This window comes from Myotis myotis, unplaced genomic scaffold (genome assembly GCF_014108235.1).
Source record: "Myotis myotis isolate mMyoMyo1 unplaced genomic scaffold, mMyoMyo1.p scaffold_m19_p_11, whole genome shotgun sequence".
Lineage (NCBI taxonomy): Eukaryota > Metazoa > Chordata > Mammalia > Chiroptera > Vespertilionidae > Myotis > Myotis myotis.
The window spans coordinates 36233928-36256653 of NW_023416315.1; the positions used below are offsets into that span (position 1 = coordinate 36233928).

At 39.4% G+C, this 22726-nt stretch overlaps 1 protein-coding gene across 5 annotated transcripts in view; it reads right to left on the bottom strand.

Moving 5' to 3' along the window:
• The window catches only part of DYNC1I1 (dynein cytoplasmic 1 intermediate chain 1), a 277989-nt gene that overhangs the window by 211232 nt on the left and 44031 nt on the right, over positions 1–22726 (bottom strand). For 3 of the 5 annotated variants that reach the window (XM_036328105.1, XM_036328106.1, XM_036328104.1), the window contains exon 5: positions 9756–9815. The exons of the other annotated variants lie outside the window; for them this stretch is intronic. In XM_036328105.1, coding sequence (XP_036183998.1) covers positions 9756–9815 — 60 coding nt within the window. The remainder of the gene's footprint in view (positions 1–9755; positions 9816–22726) is intronic. 5 annotated transcript variants of the gene reach the window in all.

The window sequence follows — 22726 nt, forward strand, 5'->3', positions numbered from 1 at the left end:
ATTTACAGACATATATAGCTTATGACAGTTTCTAGAACAATATTTTTTGCATATACATTTAGTATTAATATTGAACATATCCTATTATATTTCTTAAAAATGTACAGGTAGCCAGAACCGGTTTGGCTCAGTGGATAGAGCGTTGGCCTGCGGACTCAGGGGTCCTGGGTTCGATTCCGGTCAAGGGCATGTACCTTGGTTGCGGGCACATCCTCAGTGGGGGAGGCGGGGGGGGGCGTGCAGGAGGCAGCTGATCAATGTTTCTCTCTCATTGGTGTTTCTGGCTCTCTATCCCTCTCCCTTCCTCTCTGTAAAAAAATCAATAAAATATATTTTTAAAAAATGTACAGGTAGACAGTATGTGTGTAAAAGACAGAGGGAAAAAGAGAAAGATGAAATAATAATTTATCCCAAACCACACATTTCTAGCTCTCTAGGACTAGTGGAAGCACGCTCTGTTCACATTAGTGTTTTTAATTATTACTAGCAGATGGCACAGACTCACTGCGTTTATTTTTTAGTAGCAGTCATAATAAAATGAAAGAACATGCATAGCACAGCCAGGAATTTCTATGCACAATTTCCCAAGCATTCTTGGGAAACACAAACTTCCTCTTTTCTATGAGCTACTGAAACAACTGAGGTAAGATCTCAGATGCACACCAAGTAGACACAAACAAACCACGGCTGGCTTGGAGAGCAAGCCCGGCTGGCTGTCTCTGCAGGCCCAATGAGCATGACTGCGGCCCAAGCCACGCGGGCCTATCCACCCAGAAGCCTGGACCAGAGTGTAAAGGAGGGTCAGGCTGGGTCCCCAGCCCTCCATGCAGCCTCCCGCAAAAGAATTAGAAAACACTTCGTTTTAGTAACTGTGTCAACACTTTGCAGATATTATTTTGTTTTACTCTTATTTTTAAAATTTTACACCATATTCCAATTTTACAGATTATAGAACATCACTGAGCCTAAGTTTTCTCATTTGCTCAAAATGGCAAAGGCATTGACAGACCTAGGCCTTGGCTCTGTCCAACACTACCAAGGACCATGTTTTTAAAAACTGTGCTGTTGACCTTGTTCTCCTGCTTTTTCCTGATGCCTTATGATCATCCACTGATTGAGGCACACTCTTACAACCCAATAAAGTAGAGGTCCAAGCACATGCCCATTTTATAATCATGAGAAAGGATTCTTGGGAAGCAGCCAGGCCTAGATTATCAGGACACACTGAAAGGATCATGCTTCCAAGGTAAGTACCATGCAATGGTTCCCAGCCCTAGCCAGTATACCTTTTCTGGAGAAATGCCTAATTCAAATTCTTTGCCCATTTTAAAATTGGGTTATTTGTCTTTTATTGCTGAGTTGTAAGAGATTTTCATATATTTTGGATACTAGACCCTTAGCAGACATATGACTTGCAAATATTTTATCCCATTCTGTGGGTTGTCTTTTCACTTTCTTGATGGTGTCCTTTGAAGTACTAAAGTCTTAAATTTAATGAAATCAATTTATCTATGTTTTCATTGGTTGCTTGTGCTTTTGGTGTCATATCTAAGAAACCATTGCCCAATCTAAGATCATGAATTTACACCTATGTCTTCTCCAAAGTTTTAGCTCTGACATTTAGTCTTTGATCTATTTTTTAGTTAATTTTGCATATGGAGTGAAGTAGGGGTATAATTTCATTCTTTTGCATGTGGATATTCAGTTGGCTTATGCTTAATTTTTCTTACTCTTCAGAGGCAAAATTGACGTTGGGGAGCTAAGAAAGGTTTTTGTAATGAACATCAACCCTCATTGATGCCCATTGGCCCCAACCAGTAGCCAATTCTGACCCTGGGAGAATGGGTTCAAGAGGGACTGCATCACCTAAAAGCTTCCCAAGGCACATGAAAGTGAACCTGAGCGTGTCTTCACCACGGGCATAAGCATCATCAGATGCCTCCTGAGTTGGTTAGATACAGTGCAACTCAAATTGCTCTAATTTCAGACCACAGTTAATTATATACAACAAGGTAAGTGAATAAAACTGCATAAACACTGCTGTAATATCTCCATTATCAGAGAACTGGCTTCAGGTAGCGAAAACTTTAAGCAAGGTGGTTGCCATGAGAACTTCACGGAACCATCAGCTAATCCTCTGTTACTGAGCCTGACATTAGTAGAATTTTGTTTAATGTCATTGTGCAGGAGCCTCTGTGAAGACATAGTAAAGCCAGAATAGAAGTATACCCCAAGCATCTGAGAAACTTCAACTATTAGAAATTGTAAATCACAGGAGACCCTCAATATTGGTCTTTGAATAGAAGTCTCAACGTGTTCAATGAGTGGAAATCATAATGTTGAGGATATATTGGCCAGACCTGGCGGCAGGAGGAGTGTGGGTAAATAAGTACAGATTCAGGAACTTGTGTCAGAAGCCAAGAAATCAAAAGGGGTCATTGTAATAACGGGCAGCCTCTAGAGCACGGAAGGGACCTGGAAGTCAAGCAGATGAAACCAGGAACAGATGTTCCCAGAGACAAAGAGTTATTTGGCCAGATGCCAAAGTAGGCCAAAGGCAAGGAATAAAAGAATGTCTGCAATGGGCCCAGATTCAATCCTGCTGGGTTTTATGCCTAATTATTTGCATATGACTATTTCATCCCTAAGATACATGAGTGGTACTACCAGAGATATTTTTTCCGTGTGCTACTTACAAATTTCTGAGGTTTCTCAAAGAAGAGGCCCCTAAAACCGAGAGAGTGATAATGATACCATTTTCTTCCTTGTCCAGAAATCCTATACGTACCTACCATGTTCTTGACAACTGGCAAAGGCCTACATCAGCCAACATTATTATCAGCAACCTTAAACAATTTTTGAAGCCCAGCACAATGCTGGATGCTTATAACATGGGGAGAATGAGGAAACCGAACATAAACATTAAAAAGCAAACAAGAATGAAAGGTAGCAAATAAAAAGAGCCAACATGAGAATTCACAAAGTAAGTGGGACAGGAGAGTCTAATGGGCAAATTATTATGTGTCTGGGGAAACAAAGCAAGTTTCACTGGGAATAGAGGCCTGATGTGAGTCTTGAAAGACAGGCAGGACTCAGTCAAATGGAAAGGAATGAGGAGGGCATTCTGGGGAGGGAGCTCTGTAATCTAAAGATCAAATTCATATTTTATGCTCGAGAGACCAGTTTTTCAGGATGGAAGTTTTAAGTTGAGGAACAGTGGGAGATAAAATTAGAGAGATACATTGAGGCCAGATGACTGGAGAACTTCAAATTGCAGGCTAGAGAATTTGGACTTGACCCTGTGGATGACGGGGAATTACTAAATGTGACTAAGAAACTGACAGCTTCAAAGGGACATTTAAAATGTATTAGTACAACAACTGTGTGAAGAATGGAATCAAAATCTCCTTATTTGGCAAATGAGCAAGCAGAGATTACGTGTGGCACTTTAGAGACTGAGTGCGGAGGAAAGGGGGAACTGAGAAAGGATCTACAAGCCAAGGGTAGGTGGGTTCAGTAACCACCCAGAGAATCCAGGCAGAGCATTAAGTCAAAGGAGACAGTCTGATAGATGATTTCAGGGTTTGTGACCGACGGTCGATCCAATGTGGAGACTTGGTCCAGGGTGATGAGAAAGCACTCACAGGTGACATCACTGGGAATACAGAGGACATGCTGTAGTTTGGTGACTCTGGACAAGAATTAAGGGTAGACCTTAGCAATTCACTTGGTATGGGAGGTAAAGAAAAAAATAACAGACTAGAGATTATTTCAAGATTCCATGCCTTATGGGAAGAAAAGCGAGTGGCATAACCGGAAGACATAGGGGAATCCAGAGAAAGTTCTGGTTTGGGGTAAAAATGAGTACGTCAGTGGGTGAGTTTGTGGTAAGGAGTTTTCCAATTGTATGAGATGTAAGAAAAAAGCTCAGAAAGAAGACAAAACCGAAGGTGTAGCCCTGGGAGCCACTCGCTGAGAGTCATGTGAGATAATGCTGCATCCATAAGAAAAGAGAATATAGGGAGCTAAGGGCATGGAAACCCATGCAGTAGGTAAGGATGTTAAAAAAAGATAAAAGGTTATTTCGTCTTCTGAACACCATACGCTAGTGTAATTAGGTGTCAAGGCGTGACATCTCAAGGACTGATGTCTAGAGTTAGGAATGGGACACCACCAGAGGAAAGGGGACCTGGGCCCCGCACAGAGGAAGTGAGCCTGGTGCGGCAGCCCCCACCACACTCGATTACCATTTATGTCAGGGGTGGGCAAACTTTTTGACTCGAAGGCCACAATGGGTTCTTAAACTGGACCGGAGGGCCAGAACAAAAGCATGGATGGAGTGTTTGTGTGAACTAATACAAATTCAAAGTAAACATCATTACATAAAAGGGTACGGTCTTTTTTTTTTTTTTTTTTTTTTTTTAGTTTTATTCATTTCAAACGGGCTGGATCCGGCCCGCGGGCCGTAGTTTGCCCATGGCTGACTTATGTTCAGAGTGGGTGTTTTCCTCCAAGAATTAAGATGCAGCATGATGGGTGACCTCTTCTGATTACATCAAGAAGGATGAGTTTCCATTTTCTATGTTCACAGTTTTAAAAATCATTTAAGGAAGTATTTATTTCGCTTCCATGATATTTACTGCTTACTGTGCAGAGATATTAGTTTGGCAGCTAAAGTATTTTTCCTGAACAGAAGCAAATATCAAGTCTGGCTCAGTCTACAGGTATGGCCAAAGGCTTTGCTTTGACTTTCACAGCACAAGTAAATCTTCCCGGGAAGAGAGACGAGTCAAAAGTCATGGTTATAATAGAGCTTGACAGCATTGGTGAAGGGTGTACTATCAAGTTCCCACTTCACACAAAAAATTAAAAATTCAGAATTATCAGGAGAGAAGGTTCAGAAGTTTTCTCAAATATCAGTACATACAAACACCAATAATACAGAAATGTTATAGGAATGGCCTTTTATTGAATTGATATTTATTAAAACCCTCCTATAGAAGTTTTAGCATAAACTATAACATTATTGAATTCAAGACATTGAGTACCAAAGTATAAGCATTCATCCTTACCGACTGGTTATATTCATTTTTCTGAAGTAGAATAAAAAAAGGAATATATGTGTTTAATCCAGTTGCTAGTGTGGAACAGAAAATATCCCATAACTGCTTTTACAAGATTCTTGAGGGCAGAAAACAAAGATAGGCTCTGAGCAGTTTCTCAATAAATGTTTGGAGACTGAACACATGAGTATTTTAAGAGGTGGGCAAAGTGCTTTCTCTCACCCTCATGACAAAATTTTGATTGGATCTGTTAAAAACAATTTTATTGAAGTTTTTCATAAATTTGTTATATATTTACAGATTCTAAGATGCATTTACCATTACATTTTGATATAGACACACACACACACACACACACACACACACGCACGCAAGCGCATGTGTGCACGCACACACTATGAGATGCTGTTCCATATTTCAATTTCTGTAGAAAGTTTGATTAGGTGTTATTGAAGAGTCAAAGATTCAGTTTGCTCAAGAACACAACCCACATCATTCTCAAGAAAATACTTCCCATGGGCATTGTTACATGGGAAACCTTATAAATTCATTCAAACCAGAGATCAAAGCATACTACGTAAAAACATTTGACAAAACTTGGAGAATTAGCCAAAAGAAGGTTACTTCATCAACAGCCAATGAGCTATTACTATTCTGTTAGGCAAATGGAAATAACTTTAAAACATAAAAAGACTCTAGAACTACCAGATTTTCTCAAACACCTGTCACCATCTTGAAGAACATGTGTTTTTCTAGTACCTTTACAGAGAACCAAATATTGATTCTTTGAGAAGAGCAATAAAATCGATAAACATCTAGCCATTCTTATCTGGAGAAAAAGTCCGATAAAATTTACCAATATCAGGAGTGAGAAAGGTGACTATATATAAAGATCATGTAATTTAAAAGATAAGTGATTACATACACAATTTTAGGCCAATGAATTTACAAATGGAGAAGAAATGGACATATTGCTTGAAAAACACAAAGTTCACTCAGAAAAAAAATAGATAACTGCAATAGCTCCATTACTATTAAAGCTATTGAATTTGTATTTTTAAAACCTTCCTCACAATAAAATTCCAAATCCAAATGGTTTCACAGGTAAATTGTATCCTAACAAATATTTAAAGAATAATTGAACATTGAAATTATGTCAACAGCATGACTCATAAAAGAACAAATTTGTAAACTGAAATTTGTCAAAATTAAAAAGTGTCTTAAAGGCTATTGAAAGAATGAAAAAGATAATTCACAGACTGGGAGAAAATATTTATAAATTATATATCAAATAAAGGATTGTATACCAAATGTATAAAGAACTCTCAAAACTCCAGAAGTAATGAGAGTCAAACAATCAAATTAAAAAACAACAGGGCAAAAGATTTAAGTTGACATTTCATCAGAGAAAAATTTAAATAGGAAATGCACACATAGATATTCAACAGTAGTCAGTAGGTAAATGCAAATCAAAACTACAATGTGATACCATTACACTCTTTTACTAGTGGTTTAAAATATGTTTTAAGTCCAAAACAAGCATTGTCAAGAATGGGGAGGAACGGAGGCTCTCATACGCTGCTGGTGAGAATGTGGAAAGGTGAAAAGAGTTGGAGAGCATTTTCAGTTAAATGTACACCCACTATATAATTCAGCCATTCTACTTGGTGTTATTTACGACCTCCCTCTCCCCACAAAATAAATAAATAAATAAAAGCATATGTCCATAAAAAAATTGAAGTTTTATTTTTAACGGGAAAAAAAATGGAAGTAACCCAAATGAACATCAAAAAGTGACTGGATAAACCAACAGTGGTCTATCCATACAAGGAAATACCACTCAGTAATAACAAGGAATGACCTACTGATACACAGGGAATCTCGAAATAATTGTTCCAAATGAAAGAAGTCAAAAGAATACCTATTGCATGATTTCATTCTTATGGTATTCTAGATATTTAAACTAATATATACTGACCACAGAAAGCAGATCAGTTGTTTGAGGGGATGGGGAGAAGCAGGAGTGAGGATTACAAAGGGGCGTGGGCAACTTTAGGGGATGATGAATACATTCATTATCTTGATGGTGGTGATGGTTTCATGGCTGTGTTTACATTAAAAGTTATCTATTTGAATCTTTTAATGTGTGTGGTTTCTTATGTCAATTAGAAAAGCTATCTTTTAAAAAAAGTCAAGTGACAGAGCAAGCTATATCCAATTCCATGGCCAGGATCAAAAAGAGGAAATAAAATTGTCTCTATAAAAATCATGTAGCCTGAAGTATATTTCATAAAAGTATGTATGAGAACAAAATTTTTCTGTAAATAAGTACTACTGAAAAGGAACATTTTTCCTTAAATCACTATTTGAAATCGTAACACGGCTAAATAATCTCCTCTCTCAAATATTCTGAATGCTCCTTCCAAACTGTCTAAGATAAGCTACCCGGTGAACAGGAAGTCTCATATCTGTCTCTCCCTGACTCACTAGGTCCACTTGAAATTAAAATGTGGCAGGCAAGGTGGGAGCCACAGATATGCCATCTCCACAGAAAGAGTCACAAGTTTTCATCTGCATAGTTAACTGAGTTTTTGCTTAGAAAACAGATAAAAATGGGAAAATTCCTAACTGTTCCACATCAGCAAGTGTAATGTAACAGTGCCACAATCTGTCTGAAAATCTGTTCATATAAGGGCATAAGGCAGAGTCTCTGCCAGTGCCACCCTCATTTTCTCAAGCACAATGATAACACTGAAGAACTGCACTCTGAAGTTCCCCTGAAACATAACGTACCATTGTTTCCCTGCTCAATTTAAGCCGTATTTCTTGGCTATTTAAATAATATGAATTTAAATACTGGTATAATACAATGAACTATATAACTACATTGCCAAAAAGTTTGTAATATTTTTAAAAAATAATATATCAGTTACCTAAAGTGTTAAGATGTTTCCTTGGTCTAGCAGCATTGTGAGTCGGCCAAGAACTTTTGCATATATACAAAGGGCCATGGGCTGATTGCTTTGAACCTAACATGCAAATATCCCTTCAAGTTCCTCATATACCTACAGTAGGCACTGACATTGATAGAAACCCATGGGCATGTGCCCCCAAATCTCAGCAATCCAAAATAAATAAGTAAATAAATAGCCACTTTGGAATTCATTGAGTTATATTTAGAAAGAAAATAAATAGTTGTTTCATAAAATACTGAAATAAGATATGCTATTGACATATTAAGGTAACCCAGAGTTGTGTTGGTAAATGTTTAATAACTGGCTTGGAGAAAAGGGAGCAAGCCCTGGTTTGTAGCATTTGCCAATTTTCGTAGTGTAAATACTCCACCATGACAGATTTCAAGCTAATTTCACTGAATGCAAAGTGAGGAAGAGAAGCACAAGTCTGAGCTTGAGCACGAGCTGGTACAAGCATCCCACTGGAAACATGTCATGTATGACCATAGCTAACTTCAATCCTGTAAGAGAAGTTAATCAAATTTCTGGGATATACATGTGTGTTTTATTTTTTATTGAGTACTAATTGACATAACATTCTATTAATATCAGGTGTGCAAAGTAATGATTCCATATTTGTATATACTACAAAATGAGCACCACAATAAGTCCAGCTTACACCCATCACTAGACCTAGTTACAATTTTTTTCTTGTGACGAGAGCTTTCATGATCCACTCTCCTAGTGACTTTTAAATATGCAATACAGCATTATTAACTACATTCATGCTGCACATTACATCCCCGTGACTTATTCATTTTATAAATGGAAGTTTGCACCTTTTGACCCCCTTCACCCATTTTGGCAACTGCCAACCTTTTGTCTTAGGCAACCACCAATCTATTTTTTTTATATCCATGAGCTCATTTTTTATTTTAGATTCCGCATATAAATGAGATCAAATGGTATTTATCTTTTACTGTCTGACTTATTTCACTTAGCATAATGTCCTCAAGGTCCTTCCATATTGTTCCAAATGGCAAGATTTCAGTTTTTATGGCTTAACAATATTCTATTTATTGTACATATATACCACATTTTCATTCTGAAGCTATCTTTTAACCTGTGGCAATACATTTCCATCTGAAAAAAGATATGATCTTTAGGATGTAGAAGACATTACCCATCATCACATATTTGCGATTTCTTAATATTGAGGAAATCAACAAATGCATTTTCCTTAATAGGACTCTTTCTATGTTCATACTCAATTCAAATTAAATGCTTATTGTAAGTGTCCAGAAAGGTGAAAAGGAAAAGAAACCAAACAGACACAACATTTTAATACTGATTTTAACAAAAAATTAACTTAAGGACACTTGTTAGTAAAGGGGGAGGATGGTTAGGGTAAACTCAAATGTATTTCCCATTGCAGAACTTGTGTGCCCCGCCTCGAAAGAGAGGTGTGGGTGTGTGTTTGTATTTTTTTAGAGCGGGAAGTACTGTTTTGCAATAATAGGAATTAAGGAGAGGAGATCAAAAGCCACCTTTTTGTGGTATTTTCCACAAAGAGGGACTTTCTCCAAAGCTTAACTTCAGAAGGCAAACAGAAGGAAATAAACTTATCAAACTGGAAGTCCAACAGAAGGGGGAGAACAAGAGCAGCAGCAGCGCCAGCATTTCAACACAACTGTAGCAAAGAAATAGTCATAGGAGTAACAAAAGAGCAGGCATATACCCAAGTTCTGAGTCTGACTGCAGCTGGAGCACTGAGGGGTCTGTGTCCCACTGCAAGGTCCTAGTCGTGCAGCACAAAGGAAAAAGAACACAGAGAATTAACAGAAGGGGAGGGGAACAGACCGAACCACACCGTGTCATTCATCAAGGCAATGGCATGTACAACGCACACACAGAACATCTCCCACTTCGCTCCCCCCCGCCCCCCAACCCCCTCAGTGCAAGCAACACCCAGTGACTATCAAGTGACAAGCGAAAGCAAGAAGCCAGCCTTTCCTTGGAACATCTGTTTGATCCTGGAAGTTAGGTTTGTTTTCAAGGAAGGAAGCTCGGGGCTAAATATTCAAACTCCACACAAGCCCATCTTTTTGTTTGTTTGTTTGTTTTGCTGTTCCTTACCGAAGCCTGATTGATTCGAACATGCAGCCAACTTATCTCTAACACCCCAGGGCCCATCCACAGCTGGGAGCACCAGGCATCTCCCATGCAGAGAAGAGAACCAAATGCAGACGTGCAAATGGGTCAGAGCAGGAGCAACTGGGGAGATCGGGCCAGATGGAGTGTGGCTGCAGGGCCTGTTGACTAACTGGCTTCCTTGGGTCAGTGATTGCAAAGATGATGCATTGGATTTCGAGGCCCGTGGGTAGTGTGGTGTTTTTTTACTTATATATCACACCAGGATGGTCACCAACCATACCAATTGTCTCTAAGATGTCAGGGATATCTTCCTCTTTTAAATACTCCACAAGCAACAGCACCAAGTACCCACAGTTACCCCGGCCTTCATTTCTCCTTTGAAGTAAGGGATAAAGAGCTCTTCTATCAAGAGAGTGCACACAAGGACCTCCCCCTCAGGCAGGTCCTCTCCATTTCCTGCACAGAAGCAGTTGCAGGTGAGTCGGAGGGAGGTTACCGGGCAGGTAACTGACGCACAGCAGGGACTTTGGATCAGGCGTCTGGGATTCACATCTGGCCTCCGCGACTTACCAGCTGGGTGACACTGGACATGTCGCTTGTGTCCCGAACCTCCCTACCCTTTCGTTTCCTCCAAGTGCGGCCCACACACCAGAAGCATGAGCACCTCTTGGGCACTTGTTGGAAATACAGAGACTCCGCTCTCACCCTGGGCTCACTGACTCCGCACTACAGGTTAAGGTTCCAGGCGATTCCTGGGCACCTGAAAGTTTGAGGAGTCCTGCTCTGTTTGCCTGTTAAGATTTACCGTGGCTTCTGGGATGGTGGCCTGCAGCTATCTTCAAAACTCATCTCTACCCGCTGTGCCCCTCCCTCACGGTGTCCCCCTTGTGTCCTGTGTCCTTCCTGATGTTCTTCCCGCAAAGAGCTGAGCAGCTCCTGCCTTTGCTTCGTCCATGTCTTGGCTCCAATGTTACCCGCTCAGAGAGGTTTTCTTCTTCCACCGCCCTTTCTCCAGCAGCACTTCCTTGTCACACTACCCCTTACCTTTTCCTGCTTTACTTTCTTCATAGCACTTATATTTACCTATGATTTGATTATACATCAGTTTACTGTTTACTTTGATCTGTTTTAGCCTTATAATGGCAGGGTGGCTATATCCTTAGATCAGGGGTCCTCAAACTTTTTAAACAGGGGGCCAGTTCACTGTCCCTCAGACCATTGGAGGGCCGGACTATAGTTTAAAAAAAAAACTATGAACAAATTCCTATGCACACAGCGGCAGCAAAAACACCCGGCGGGCCGGATAAATGTTTTCGGCGGGCCACCTGTGGCCCGCGGGCTGTAGTTTGAGGACCCCTGCCTTAGATTATGGGGCTATGCCTAGAACTGTGCCTGATATATATGCTTATAGAATATAGCATTAGTTGAATAAATGGATACATGCATGGATAGATGCATGGATGGATGGATGGATGGATGGATGGATGGATGGATGGATAGATGGATGGATGACCTCTCTCAGTTCTTCTACAGAGATTACATAAAATTATACCTATAAAGCACAAAGCATATGATAAATAATAGCTGCTCTTACTACAACTGCATATCTACTACCAAATATTTCTTTGAGCCAGTGATCTATGTGACAGATCCAGGAGACACAAATGCTGCCAATCTGTGAACCTCATCTGAGAATCAAGGTCTGGACTTAGAAAGTGGCTGGCAAACATTGACGTAAATCAGAATGGCCTGAAGGGCTTCCTAAAAATACAGAATGCTGACCTCCAACTCCAGAAATTCTGACTCCATAGACTTGGGGTGGGGCCCGAGAATTTGTATTTTAACAAGTTCCCAGGAAATGCTATGGCTGACCCTGAAACCACCTTTAGAAAATGAGTGGGCTGGACTATTGCCTTCATTAGTTCAGCAGAAAGAAAGCATCACTGATGCTCAACTATGTCAGCATCTAAACCTGTGATTAACTCAAGCCTGGCCCAAGGCCCAGGCCACTTTCAGACCAATTAAATCAGAAAGTGTGGGGCGGGACCCAAGCATCCATATTTTTGAAAACTCCCTAAGTGATTCTAATGTGCAGGCACTGCTGAGAAGCCATGCTCTGGACTCATTCTCTGCTCAAGAAAAGCAGCCCTTCCTGGTTCTGGACACTCATTCCTTCCACTTGTTTCAAACAGAAGTGATGGGATCCATTACAGTGATTCATTTTTGCCATTCACAATCTCTGGGGATCAAACCTTTTATCTTTAAGGGCATTTTTTTTGGCTCTAGACAGAACAGCTGCCTCTGGCTCTGGCGGACTGTGAGAAGCATCCCCTCCTAAGAGTTGGGATCAGCTGCTTTGCCCTCAATTTGCCTTGAGGTTTCTGATGGAACGACCTTTATTGACCTTTTCCACTTCTCCCAGGCAGGTGAAGAATGCAGCAGGCCCCAGGTGGTTGGGCTGTTCTGTTGCTTATCTGACAGCTCACCTGAACTCATTGTACCTGTCAGCAGTACAAGTGATGATTCCATCAGAATCATCCCCTTAAGTCCACAGTTTAGCAGTCTGGAGTTTGCATTTACTCAGCCAGAACGACAAAGGGGTCCATGTAACTCACTCACCATGATCCTGCCCCCACAGTCACACACTATTATTCAGTAAAAGCAATCCTAGCTACTGTCAGTAACGAGCAGTAGGTAAGTAGTCAGCCAAGGATGCTATCAAGTGTCCTGGTTTTATTTTATTTTCATTGTTCCCGTTATTACCTGTGGGGTGCTCAGACTTGGGCAAAATGCACTTTTTCTTTGAAAAGGAACTTAAAGCCAATACATTAAGTGGGCAAAGGTTGTTTGTGTTTCCAAGGGTAGCCTGGGAAGTTGGGTTAAACATTTGCTCATTTCCTTCTGTGCAAGCTTGCAGAAAACCGTCCCTGTAATGGCAGCACCTTGGAGAGGGCCACGCCTGGGTCAGGGGTGGGAGGTTTGTGCTCTGGACACTGCTGAACTCTGCCCCTAGGAAAGTCTTCCGTTCTCAGCCAATGAGGATGCAGGCAGGCCTGGAGGCCCTCTAAGGACCTTTCTGCCCGATTTTTAAAAAGCATCAGATGACTATTAAACTGTTTTTCAGCTTTCTTCCTCCAAATTACTATACTTTTATTTAACCAATTGACATCAGTCTTGCTTTCCAACCATCTTATCAAGTTACGGTGTGATTGAAAATAAAATGATGGTTTCCCCACCGCTTCTTGGGCAGTTTGAAATCTTACCAGGTAGTGTATGTTTAAAATAAAAGAAGTAGTGACATTGTAAGTAAAGATATGTGAACATAACATACTAGCACAACATATTTTCGCATAAATCACCCTGCTTACTATAGTACTCAGTTGTAGTTTTCAGTCATTTCTAGAATGGACCAGTCAATGCATGCAGGAAGAGGATATTTTTATGAAAACTCATTTACTTACTCAAAAAATACCTTTTAGAGGGATAATATATAAAATATTATTATTATTCAGTATTAAAAGAGTTCTTAGGGCATCTGCCAGTCTTATGGAGAGATAAAACATACACAAATATTTTAGCAAGATAAGGCAGAAAGTAAAACATGCCGTATAAGTGGCCCCACAGGTGTGCTTGGGACATGGAACTTGCACCTAAGAATCTTGCATTTTAGTAGAAGAATGAGACATGAATATTTATACCTGGTGGTATACTGATAACATGTGCAATGAAGAAAGTCGTTTTCATCACTTGCGCAGTGCCTGGCACAATTTAAAGCTTCCATCAATATTAGCTGAAAAAAATAACTAAACGCCATAAGAAAGAGAGACAATGACAGTCATCATTTCTTTTCCATGGTTATTGACTCTGTGCCAGTCAGCCAGGTGTTGGACTGTACTTTCATCATCCTTTGGAAGACGGAGCAGGGAGATACCCTTTCCTGAAAAGATCAGAGATTCCACTCGACTTGGTGTTTGAAGGAAGGGATAGGATCTGGACATAAACTCATTATCATCAGTGCCTAGTTTATTGGGTTTAGGTGGCTAAGTTAGTCTAAGTGGTCTAATAAGACTCCATTTGCTATGCCATTTTACCAATTTATCATGAGAACAATAACTGCCTGCACAGCAATCATACAAGCCTGACAGCTTCTCTCCTTGAAGGCCAGCTTCCTGGGAAGCTGGATGGCCACAGTGTATTTGAAATCAGAACAAATAAAGCTGAATGTTTAACAATTACAGCTTCTCCCTGCTCTACCCCCCCCCCCCCCCCCCCCCCCCCCCCCCCCCCCCGCCGCCCCCTCATCTACATCTTTCAGCAAGGCCAGACACACCCCACTCACTGCTGCCAGTCTCCAATTTCCCTGATTCCTGGGATGACCAAGCCAACCCTTTCTGAGTGACGTAGGTTCTTTAACTGTGCAATTAGATTTGGTCTAGTGCTCCTGTTTGGGAGACCATCTGGCTTTATTTGCTTATTGTGAAGAGTTGCATTTTTCTGCACTGGTCAGTCTTAGTTACGTTGTAGGTTAACTCTCTGAGGGTCTAAGGGAGGATCTCTGATCTCTTTCATAGGGACCCTGCTGTTAGCACAGATCCCGAATAACCCAGGAATTCCTTATCTACTCTGGACTAAGGGGCACTGTCATGGTTCTGTGGTCCCACAAATAGATTGCACCTGCCAATTAAGGTCACATTCCCAAGTCTGTTTCAAAACACTAGGTACATAAGTTTTCCATGCCATGGAAAATAATCATTCACTTATTTAGCTCTAATCATGCTACACAACGTAGCTTGTGTTATCTCATCTAAAAAGGCCCACCATGTAACAGTTAGTTTACAATTTGGGGGACAATTTGATTGTCGATACGTCTTTAAAGAATAGCAAAAACATTCTGGCCACTTGGCAAATAAAATTTTTTAAAAAACAGATAAAACTATTTCAGAATAAAAGAATAGGCAAAACATCAAAAGTTTTCAAATTAGTAGCAACCTACTAAGAGACTAACAAAACTTTCTATTTTAAACTTTCTACCAATTCATCACTGTCCAACTTCTTATAAAATTCTCCCTTCATTGGTTCATTTTATCTGCTCAGTTTCAGATAAGGTAAAATTTCAAAAAACAAAAACATTGCCTAGCTAACTGTTGAAAGTATAACAGGAGTAAAACCCATGATATCTGGGTTGCATAGACCGTTCTCTGATGATTTAACTTCTTGTTCACCACGGCCAAGTTGGTGGTTTCCATTCTTCTTCGCATTGTTATTAGACCTCAGAGTAGAAAGCCTTCAAATTCTTCCCTCAAGAGTATCTTTGCTCTTACCCTTTGTGGGTTTTGCTTATAAGAAAGAGATATACTTGGAAAGCAGTACTCTGTCGTTTGCTAATGCTAACACTCAGCATGACTGAGGCACTGTTATACACTGCTGGTGGCATTTAAAGTCAGTACAGTTCTCCTGGAAACCAGTATGCAAAAATGTAGCAAGAATCATAAACACAATAAACTCTTAGACTGGTTTTACTTCCAGAAACTCAACTTATGGAAATAAACCATCACAAGCAATAATAGTAGTAACAAAAATGATGGTGGTGATGACGTTGATCATGACTACGACAACTCCAAACCATCAAATCCCATGCCCAGTTTTGGCAGGGTCCTTATTCTTTCCATCCCCATAAAACAGGCATTCCCCAATCATGGTGGCTTCTCCCTCACTTCCATCTTCTGCACAAATAATACCAAAGTCCTCATCACCGTTGAGCTCCAAGTCCTATTTTATTACATGACTTTTGGACATGTCCATCTGTACACCAGAGTCATTTTACCTTTCCTTCTCTCATCTGCCTTTTATTACCTTTTCTACTCCCACAACTCTAGTGTCAGTCCTTTTTATTAGAGCAATGGTTTCCCTAACTAGTCCTCAGATCTTAAAAGCTTTAAAAAATTGCTGTGTTCCAGACCTCACCTCAGACCTGTGAGGTAGGTGCCTGTATTTTTAACAAGCTATTAAGTAAAAATTCTTCAAATTAGCACCAGGGAAAGCAGCCAGGGATCTCAACTATCTCAAAAGTCATACTTGTCTCCCAAATTCTGATCTCTTTTGACACTTCCCCCTTAACATGAATTTTAAAACCCATACCTCCTGCACCCTTTACCTTTGTTTATGCCTTTCCCATCATCTGAAATGCCCTTTCTCCCTTCTCTACCTGTCCAAAACATGTACATTCTTCACGGCCCATCTCAAATGGCTTATTCTCTAAATATATCTGTCCTAGATAGCCTCATTCAAAAATAACTTGATTTCTATAAAACAATAAAGAAATACCTATGTCTCTTATTCCACAGTTCTCTTTTTTAAAAAAAAAAATATTTTTTTTTATTGATTTCAGAGAGGAAAGGAGAGGGAGAGAGAGAAAGAGGAAGAGAGAGAGAGAGAGAGAGAAAGAAACATCAATGATGAGAAAGAATCATTGATCAGCTGCCTCCTGCACGCCCCACACTGGGGACTGAGCCCACAACCCAGGCATGTGCCCTGACTGGGAATCGAACCATCACCTCCTGGTTCATAGGTGGATGCTCAACCACTGAGCCATGCCGGCTGGGCTCCACAGCTCTCTTTGCCAATCTACAATCCACTCGACCTCAGTAGTAGCCTGTATCAGGCTTTCAGACCAAGTCTGAAAAAGGTGTGCAGGAGGTAATGATCACTGTTGCAAAGCCCAGAGCCTCAGCAGGGAGCCAAACACACTGCTAGTCCCATTCTGACTTTTAGCTCTGAGCCCAGTAACTGGATTTCTGACTCGTTTCTGTGAGGAAATCCTCACCTTGTACCTCAGTCTTATAACTACCGCCCATAGTTCTCCTTGAGTCAAGTCCACCTTCAGGCAACTTTCCCAGCAACCTTGAACTTCCTTGCTTTTATCTTTGTCCTCATCCCTCCACTCATCCTACACCCATCCCACCCAATTTTTTGCGATCTGTGCATACACATAAGTATGTATGCAAGCACACGTAAATGTGCACGCACGCACACACACACACACACACACACACACACAAAGTCAATGGACATTTACCAAGAACTTAATATGTGTTAAGACTCTGTGTAGGGTACTAATGAATCAAAATCACTTGTCCCACATGAATACAAATTAATTATAGATAATTTGGAAATAATGGTTTATGACATTATTGCTTATGAGTATAAATATTTGAGAGCTGTACCTTCCTTACATTTCCTTAAATGGCTTCAAATTAAATCTGTCTATTTACTGGAATAAGGCTCTTTAGAAGTAAAAAGAATTCCTATCTTTATATCCCTGTCAAGTTTAACACTTAACATTTGTTGTGTGTGTTGCACACAGTAAATTCTCAATTATTTATTGAATGAATACATGAATGAATAAATGAATGGTCTTCACTTGCCTTTTGCAGATGGGTATAAAGTGTGAGGGAAAGTTAATTCCCAAAGAAATAGTTTTTACTTTATTTATTTAAAAAGAAAGAGTAGCCCTAGCCGGTTTGGCTTAGTGGATAGAACGTTGGCCTGCGGACTGAAGGGTCCCCGGTTCGATTCCAATCAAAGGCACATGCCCAGGTTGCAGGCTTGATCCCCAGTAGGGGGCATGCAGGAGGCAGCCAATCAATGATTCTCTCTCATCATTGATGTTTCTATTTCTCTCTCCCTCTCCCTTCCTTTCTGAAATCAATAAAAAAATATGTATTTTTTTAAAAAATGAAAGAGTAAAGCAGGGCATGTCTGCCTGACTCTCCTAAGCTCTACCAAGCCACTTAAAAGGAACTCAGTGTTGTACTGCATGATGTCACCACACGGTCCCAGGAGAATTTTCAGACTTATTTCCACATTGACAAGGGATGCCTGTCTTTAAAATGCTGAGCATACGACTGGTTTGTGCTGAGAAAAGAATAGACAAAGTCCAGCTCTCTTCTCCATCAAATGAACTTAGCAGCTTTAGGTACATTAGGTAGTCCCTGAAGCAAGTGCAATGTTTGGAACCCGACTTTTCGCATTATTCTTCTCCTCTTTAAGGTGGAGAGACAGCTTGAAGGCAGAATAGTGAGTTCCCTTGAGACCCACAGTTTCTCTGTCAAACAAATCACTAGTCCCTAATCAGATGAAGAAAACAGCTTGGGCCAATGTGAGCACAGTGCCCAATAGAAAACCTCCAGCCAATGTCATCCTCAAATCTATTTCCTAAATGCCATTTCCAAAAGCATAATACGGACATTTAAAAATCCATCATATTACTCAATCTGTCACTGTCATTAATTAAGGATGGCATTTAATTAATGAGTTAATGTTTTACTTCCCAACCTTAATTATTTCCTTACTTAGGACTGGCAATGATGATGATAAAGATTTTCTGATGTCGGGAATAAAACCGCGACAGTGGAACAAATATTTATACCAATAAATCCTTTTTTTAAAAGACTTTTTATTAACTTACTGTATGAGAATCTCACCTGTTGCCTAGCATTAAAGCCCTAACATGGTATAGGCCACACTGAGCCACACAGGAAGTCCATCGAAGTGGAATTCAGAAAGAAATGTAAGACTTCCCATCAGAGAGCTGCTGTCAAGCAAGCCTTTTCTCGGGAAGAAAGCTCAACAATCCCTTTGCTAAAAGAGATGCTTCATGTGTTGCTATGACCACATGGGTATACACAGTGCACTCTCTGGAAGAGAGAGTGATATCAAAAACGTTTAACTAATCAGGCAACGTGCTGCATGAAGAGAAAACCCCACAGTGTATATTTTATTCTAATTTCCAGAGACTGACTTTTTACCAGCCTTGGATCAGTGATATTGGTCTCTCTGGAGTCCAATTAGCTGGTGGCATCCTGTTGACTTCTCTTTATATGATGATAATTTAAAGAATTTTATATATATAAAAATTGTTATAGTCTTAAATTTCCTTCAAGGTTTTACATTATTTTATTGTATTTCTTCACTTTTACTAAAACCTTATTGTCCTACCTTTAACCTTTGGTTCATCAGAATATCTTAGAAGACAGTGATGTTTCCACCAAAAAAAGGGGCAAAAGTTCTGTGCAGGTGTATACTTATAGTGCCAGAGAATCCTATGGACAAAGATGAAAGCCCAAGGATTTTCTCTTGGACATTAAACCCATGTGGCCTCTTAGCATGTTTTTCTCCACTGGAATCACTGAGTAAAGAAAGGGTAACCAGCCCAAATGGTGTGGCTCAGTGGTAGAGCATCGACCTATGAACCAAGAGGTCATGGTTTGATTCCCAGTCAGGGTACATCCCCAGGTTGCAGCTCAATCCCCAGTGTGGGGCATGCTAGAGGCAGCCCATCAATGATTTTCTCTCATCATTGATGTTTTTCTCTCTCTCACTTCCTCTTCCTTCCTCTCTGAAATCAATAAAAAAAATATATTTTTAAAGAAAGGGTAACCAGGTACCGCCAGCACAAATTGACCATGAACAAATTATTCTCATTTCCTTATTTGAGAGCTCACTAGATGGTGGTCAGGGAAAGGCATAGTTTATCAAGTATCTGAATTTTACCAAAGTATTCTGTCAACATGAAACTTAATATTTACTGTATGAGGCCAAATGTATACACTGAACAGAAGAGATCTGCAGACATCTGTACCTTTGTCCCAGGCTCTAATCTGGAAGATACATGAAGCTGAAAGTCTGAGCAGCATCTGATCTATTTCTTTTGTACCTTTGTTCTCCTATTTAGGGCTTCAGAAAACATACCTTCATCTGCTACATTGAGGTCCCCTTGGGAGAGACCTCACCTTCCTAGAGAAAATCCATGGATGGATGTAAGAGTTTTGGTTAACAGATGCTGATGGCTGGGAGGCCAGACATCAATTTTATATATAAATGGCATTATGTTGTAATTGGGGAAAAGTGAAGATAGTATAAATATTAGATAAGATGAAAATGCATTAAAATGGAAAAATAGAGATGCTTGATTAGAAAAACATGTTTAACAGTTTGTATAGTTTAATATAATTTATTACATACTAGAGGCCTGTTGCACAAAAAGATTCATGCAATAGCCCTGGGTCCCAGGTGCCAGAGGAAAACCGGTGCCGCTCTGGCCGGAGCCACCTTCACAGCCCTCGCTGCTCTGGCTGGAGCCGCCTTCAGTCTTGGCTCCACTTCGTGCCAATGCAAATTAACCCCTTCTTTGTTGGTGGTTAATTTGCATATCTTGCTGATTAGCCAATGGGAGGCGTAGCAAAGGTACAGTCAATTTCAATCTTTGTCTATTATTAGATAGGATATGGTGGCATATATATGTGTGCATAAGAGTTGATTCATTCAATAAATATTTATCAAATACCTACTATATGGATACAACTCAAATATCACTTACTCTCTGCCCTCAAGGAACTTGTCATGTCCTGAGAGAGATGTATATTCTACTAAACATGTAAGTCATTCTTCTTTAAGGGCCATAAATTACCAAATGCTTTACTCTTATGTACAAGAGGTAGGCTATTAGTTTGCGACTACTATTCATTATATTGAAAAAAAAAATATTTCTATTCCTAGTTTACTAAGTTTTAATATATAGGGATAGATGTTTAAATTTCTCAAGTACCATTTCATTATACATTGCAATGATTTTTCCCCTCTTTGACATTTCCATATGCTGAATTATGGTAATACATTTTCCTACACTAAAATATCTTTGAATTTTTTAAACAATCCTAAATTACTCATAGCATGATATCCTTCTAATATTGTGCTGAATTCCAATTCCATATAGTATAGTTAGGATTTTTTTATATCTATGTTTATAAGTAAAATTAGTCTTTCACATATTTTATGAATAATATTGAGCATTGTATTTTCCCAGTATAATTAACTGAGAAATGATTAATTAGTTGTGCCAAAGTTGATTAAGACAATATAAAATACCACAAATGCAAATTATAAGTGAGAAGTAGGCCATAACAGCAGAAGCAGAAATTGCAAAACAAATTGTGATTCTTCAAGTTTACCAAAATTAAATCATGCTACTATAATTGAAAAATTATTATACATTCCGATTCTTTTTTTAGTCTTTTAAAATATTAAGTCAACTGCTCTTATAAATCAATAAAAGAAATTTTGTTACACTTGATTTTTTTAAAAGCACTGATTTAACTTTTTCTTTAAGCAGGGATAGCTTACATGCCAGTTTGTAAATTAACCACTTATAGGGATTATATAAGAAATGTTTACCAATTTGACTCTGTAAAGAACATTTCAATTTTGGTTTGAAATATTGGCAAATGAATGACAGAATTTATGTGCACCTGTAGGACCAGATGTGTTAATTTGATCTGTAAGTTATCTTCTGAAAGATTTTCCATTTTTCAGAGTCCAAATTCCACACAAAGTCAAATTTATGACTACAGAGTTATATGCTTAGGAATATCCACGCTCTTTCCCCAGTCTCATGTTTTATGAAGTGCTAATCGTAATTGTTTCAGAGATGTTTCTTCTAAGGAAAACACATTCCAAGAGGAATTTTAACAACAAATATAATATTCTCCTGAAATTTGACTCTCATATCTATTTTATGGAAGCAAAAACATAAATTTGCGTGGAATTTTCCTAAGTTCAAAACAAGGGCAAGGTTTACTAAACTATTCCTTATGCCTTCTCTTCAAGCAAATTTTGTGCTTAGTTTTTCTGAAAAACCATCATTTCCTCAATGCCAATTTTCTTGCCTTCCTATGAAACCTACACTTAGCAAGGAATTTAATCATTGACTTTGAGTTGTCTACTCATGCCAGGATGTTCCTATAAAGAATTGAAGCTAGTTGGAGTTTGTGTGGGATAGGCCTGGATAGCACTTCCTCCAAAGTGATTTCTTGAGTTATTAAAAAAAAAAATCATCTAAGGAAGGGGGAAATATGAAGAATGATGGTCTCTGAGGAGAAATTGCTGCTGTCCCCAGAATGCTAACAGCACAGGTCAGCTTTCTCTAGAAAGCTTTCAAAAGGGCTCATCAACTGTGAACTCAGTAACAGAACTTAATGCTGCTAACTGCAGCCCTTGAAGCTAAGCATTAACGGACACTACACCATCATTGCATAGAAAGAGGCAAATATATTAACTTAATGATAGACTCATGAACCCACTAAGGAATGCGATTATATTGTGCCAGCTAGCTCTTACAACAATGTTAGATCTTACATAACTGTGTTATTATTACTTTTTCTTTCCCCTCAAAGACCTTTTGAAGCATTCGAAGCGAAAGATGAGAGAAGACATGTGCCGCCCCAAATCACAAAGGCAATTTGCTAAAATAAACCACAAAAACCTCTACTTTCATTCTTCTCAAATTGAAAGCAGTGGCCATTGGTTTTAAAAGGCCCTATCAAAACAAAATACATACTCAAATCTGAAACACACCAACAGGCTGATACGGGTTCAATAATTCCAGCCTTACATGTTGGTTTCAGAAAAACAAAAAACAAAAAACAAAAACAAGAAAGAAAAAAAAACCGGCCACCCTACACTTCAGACTAACACTAAACTATACTCTTTCCATAATTT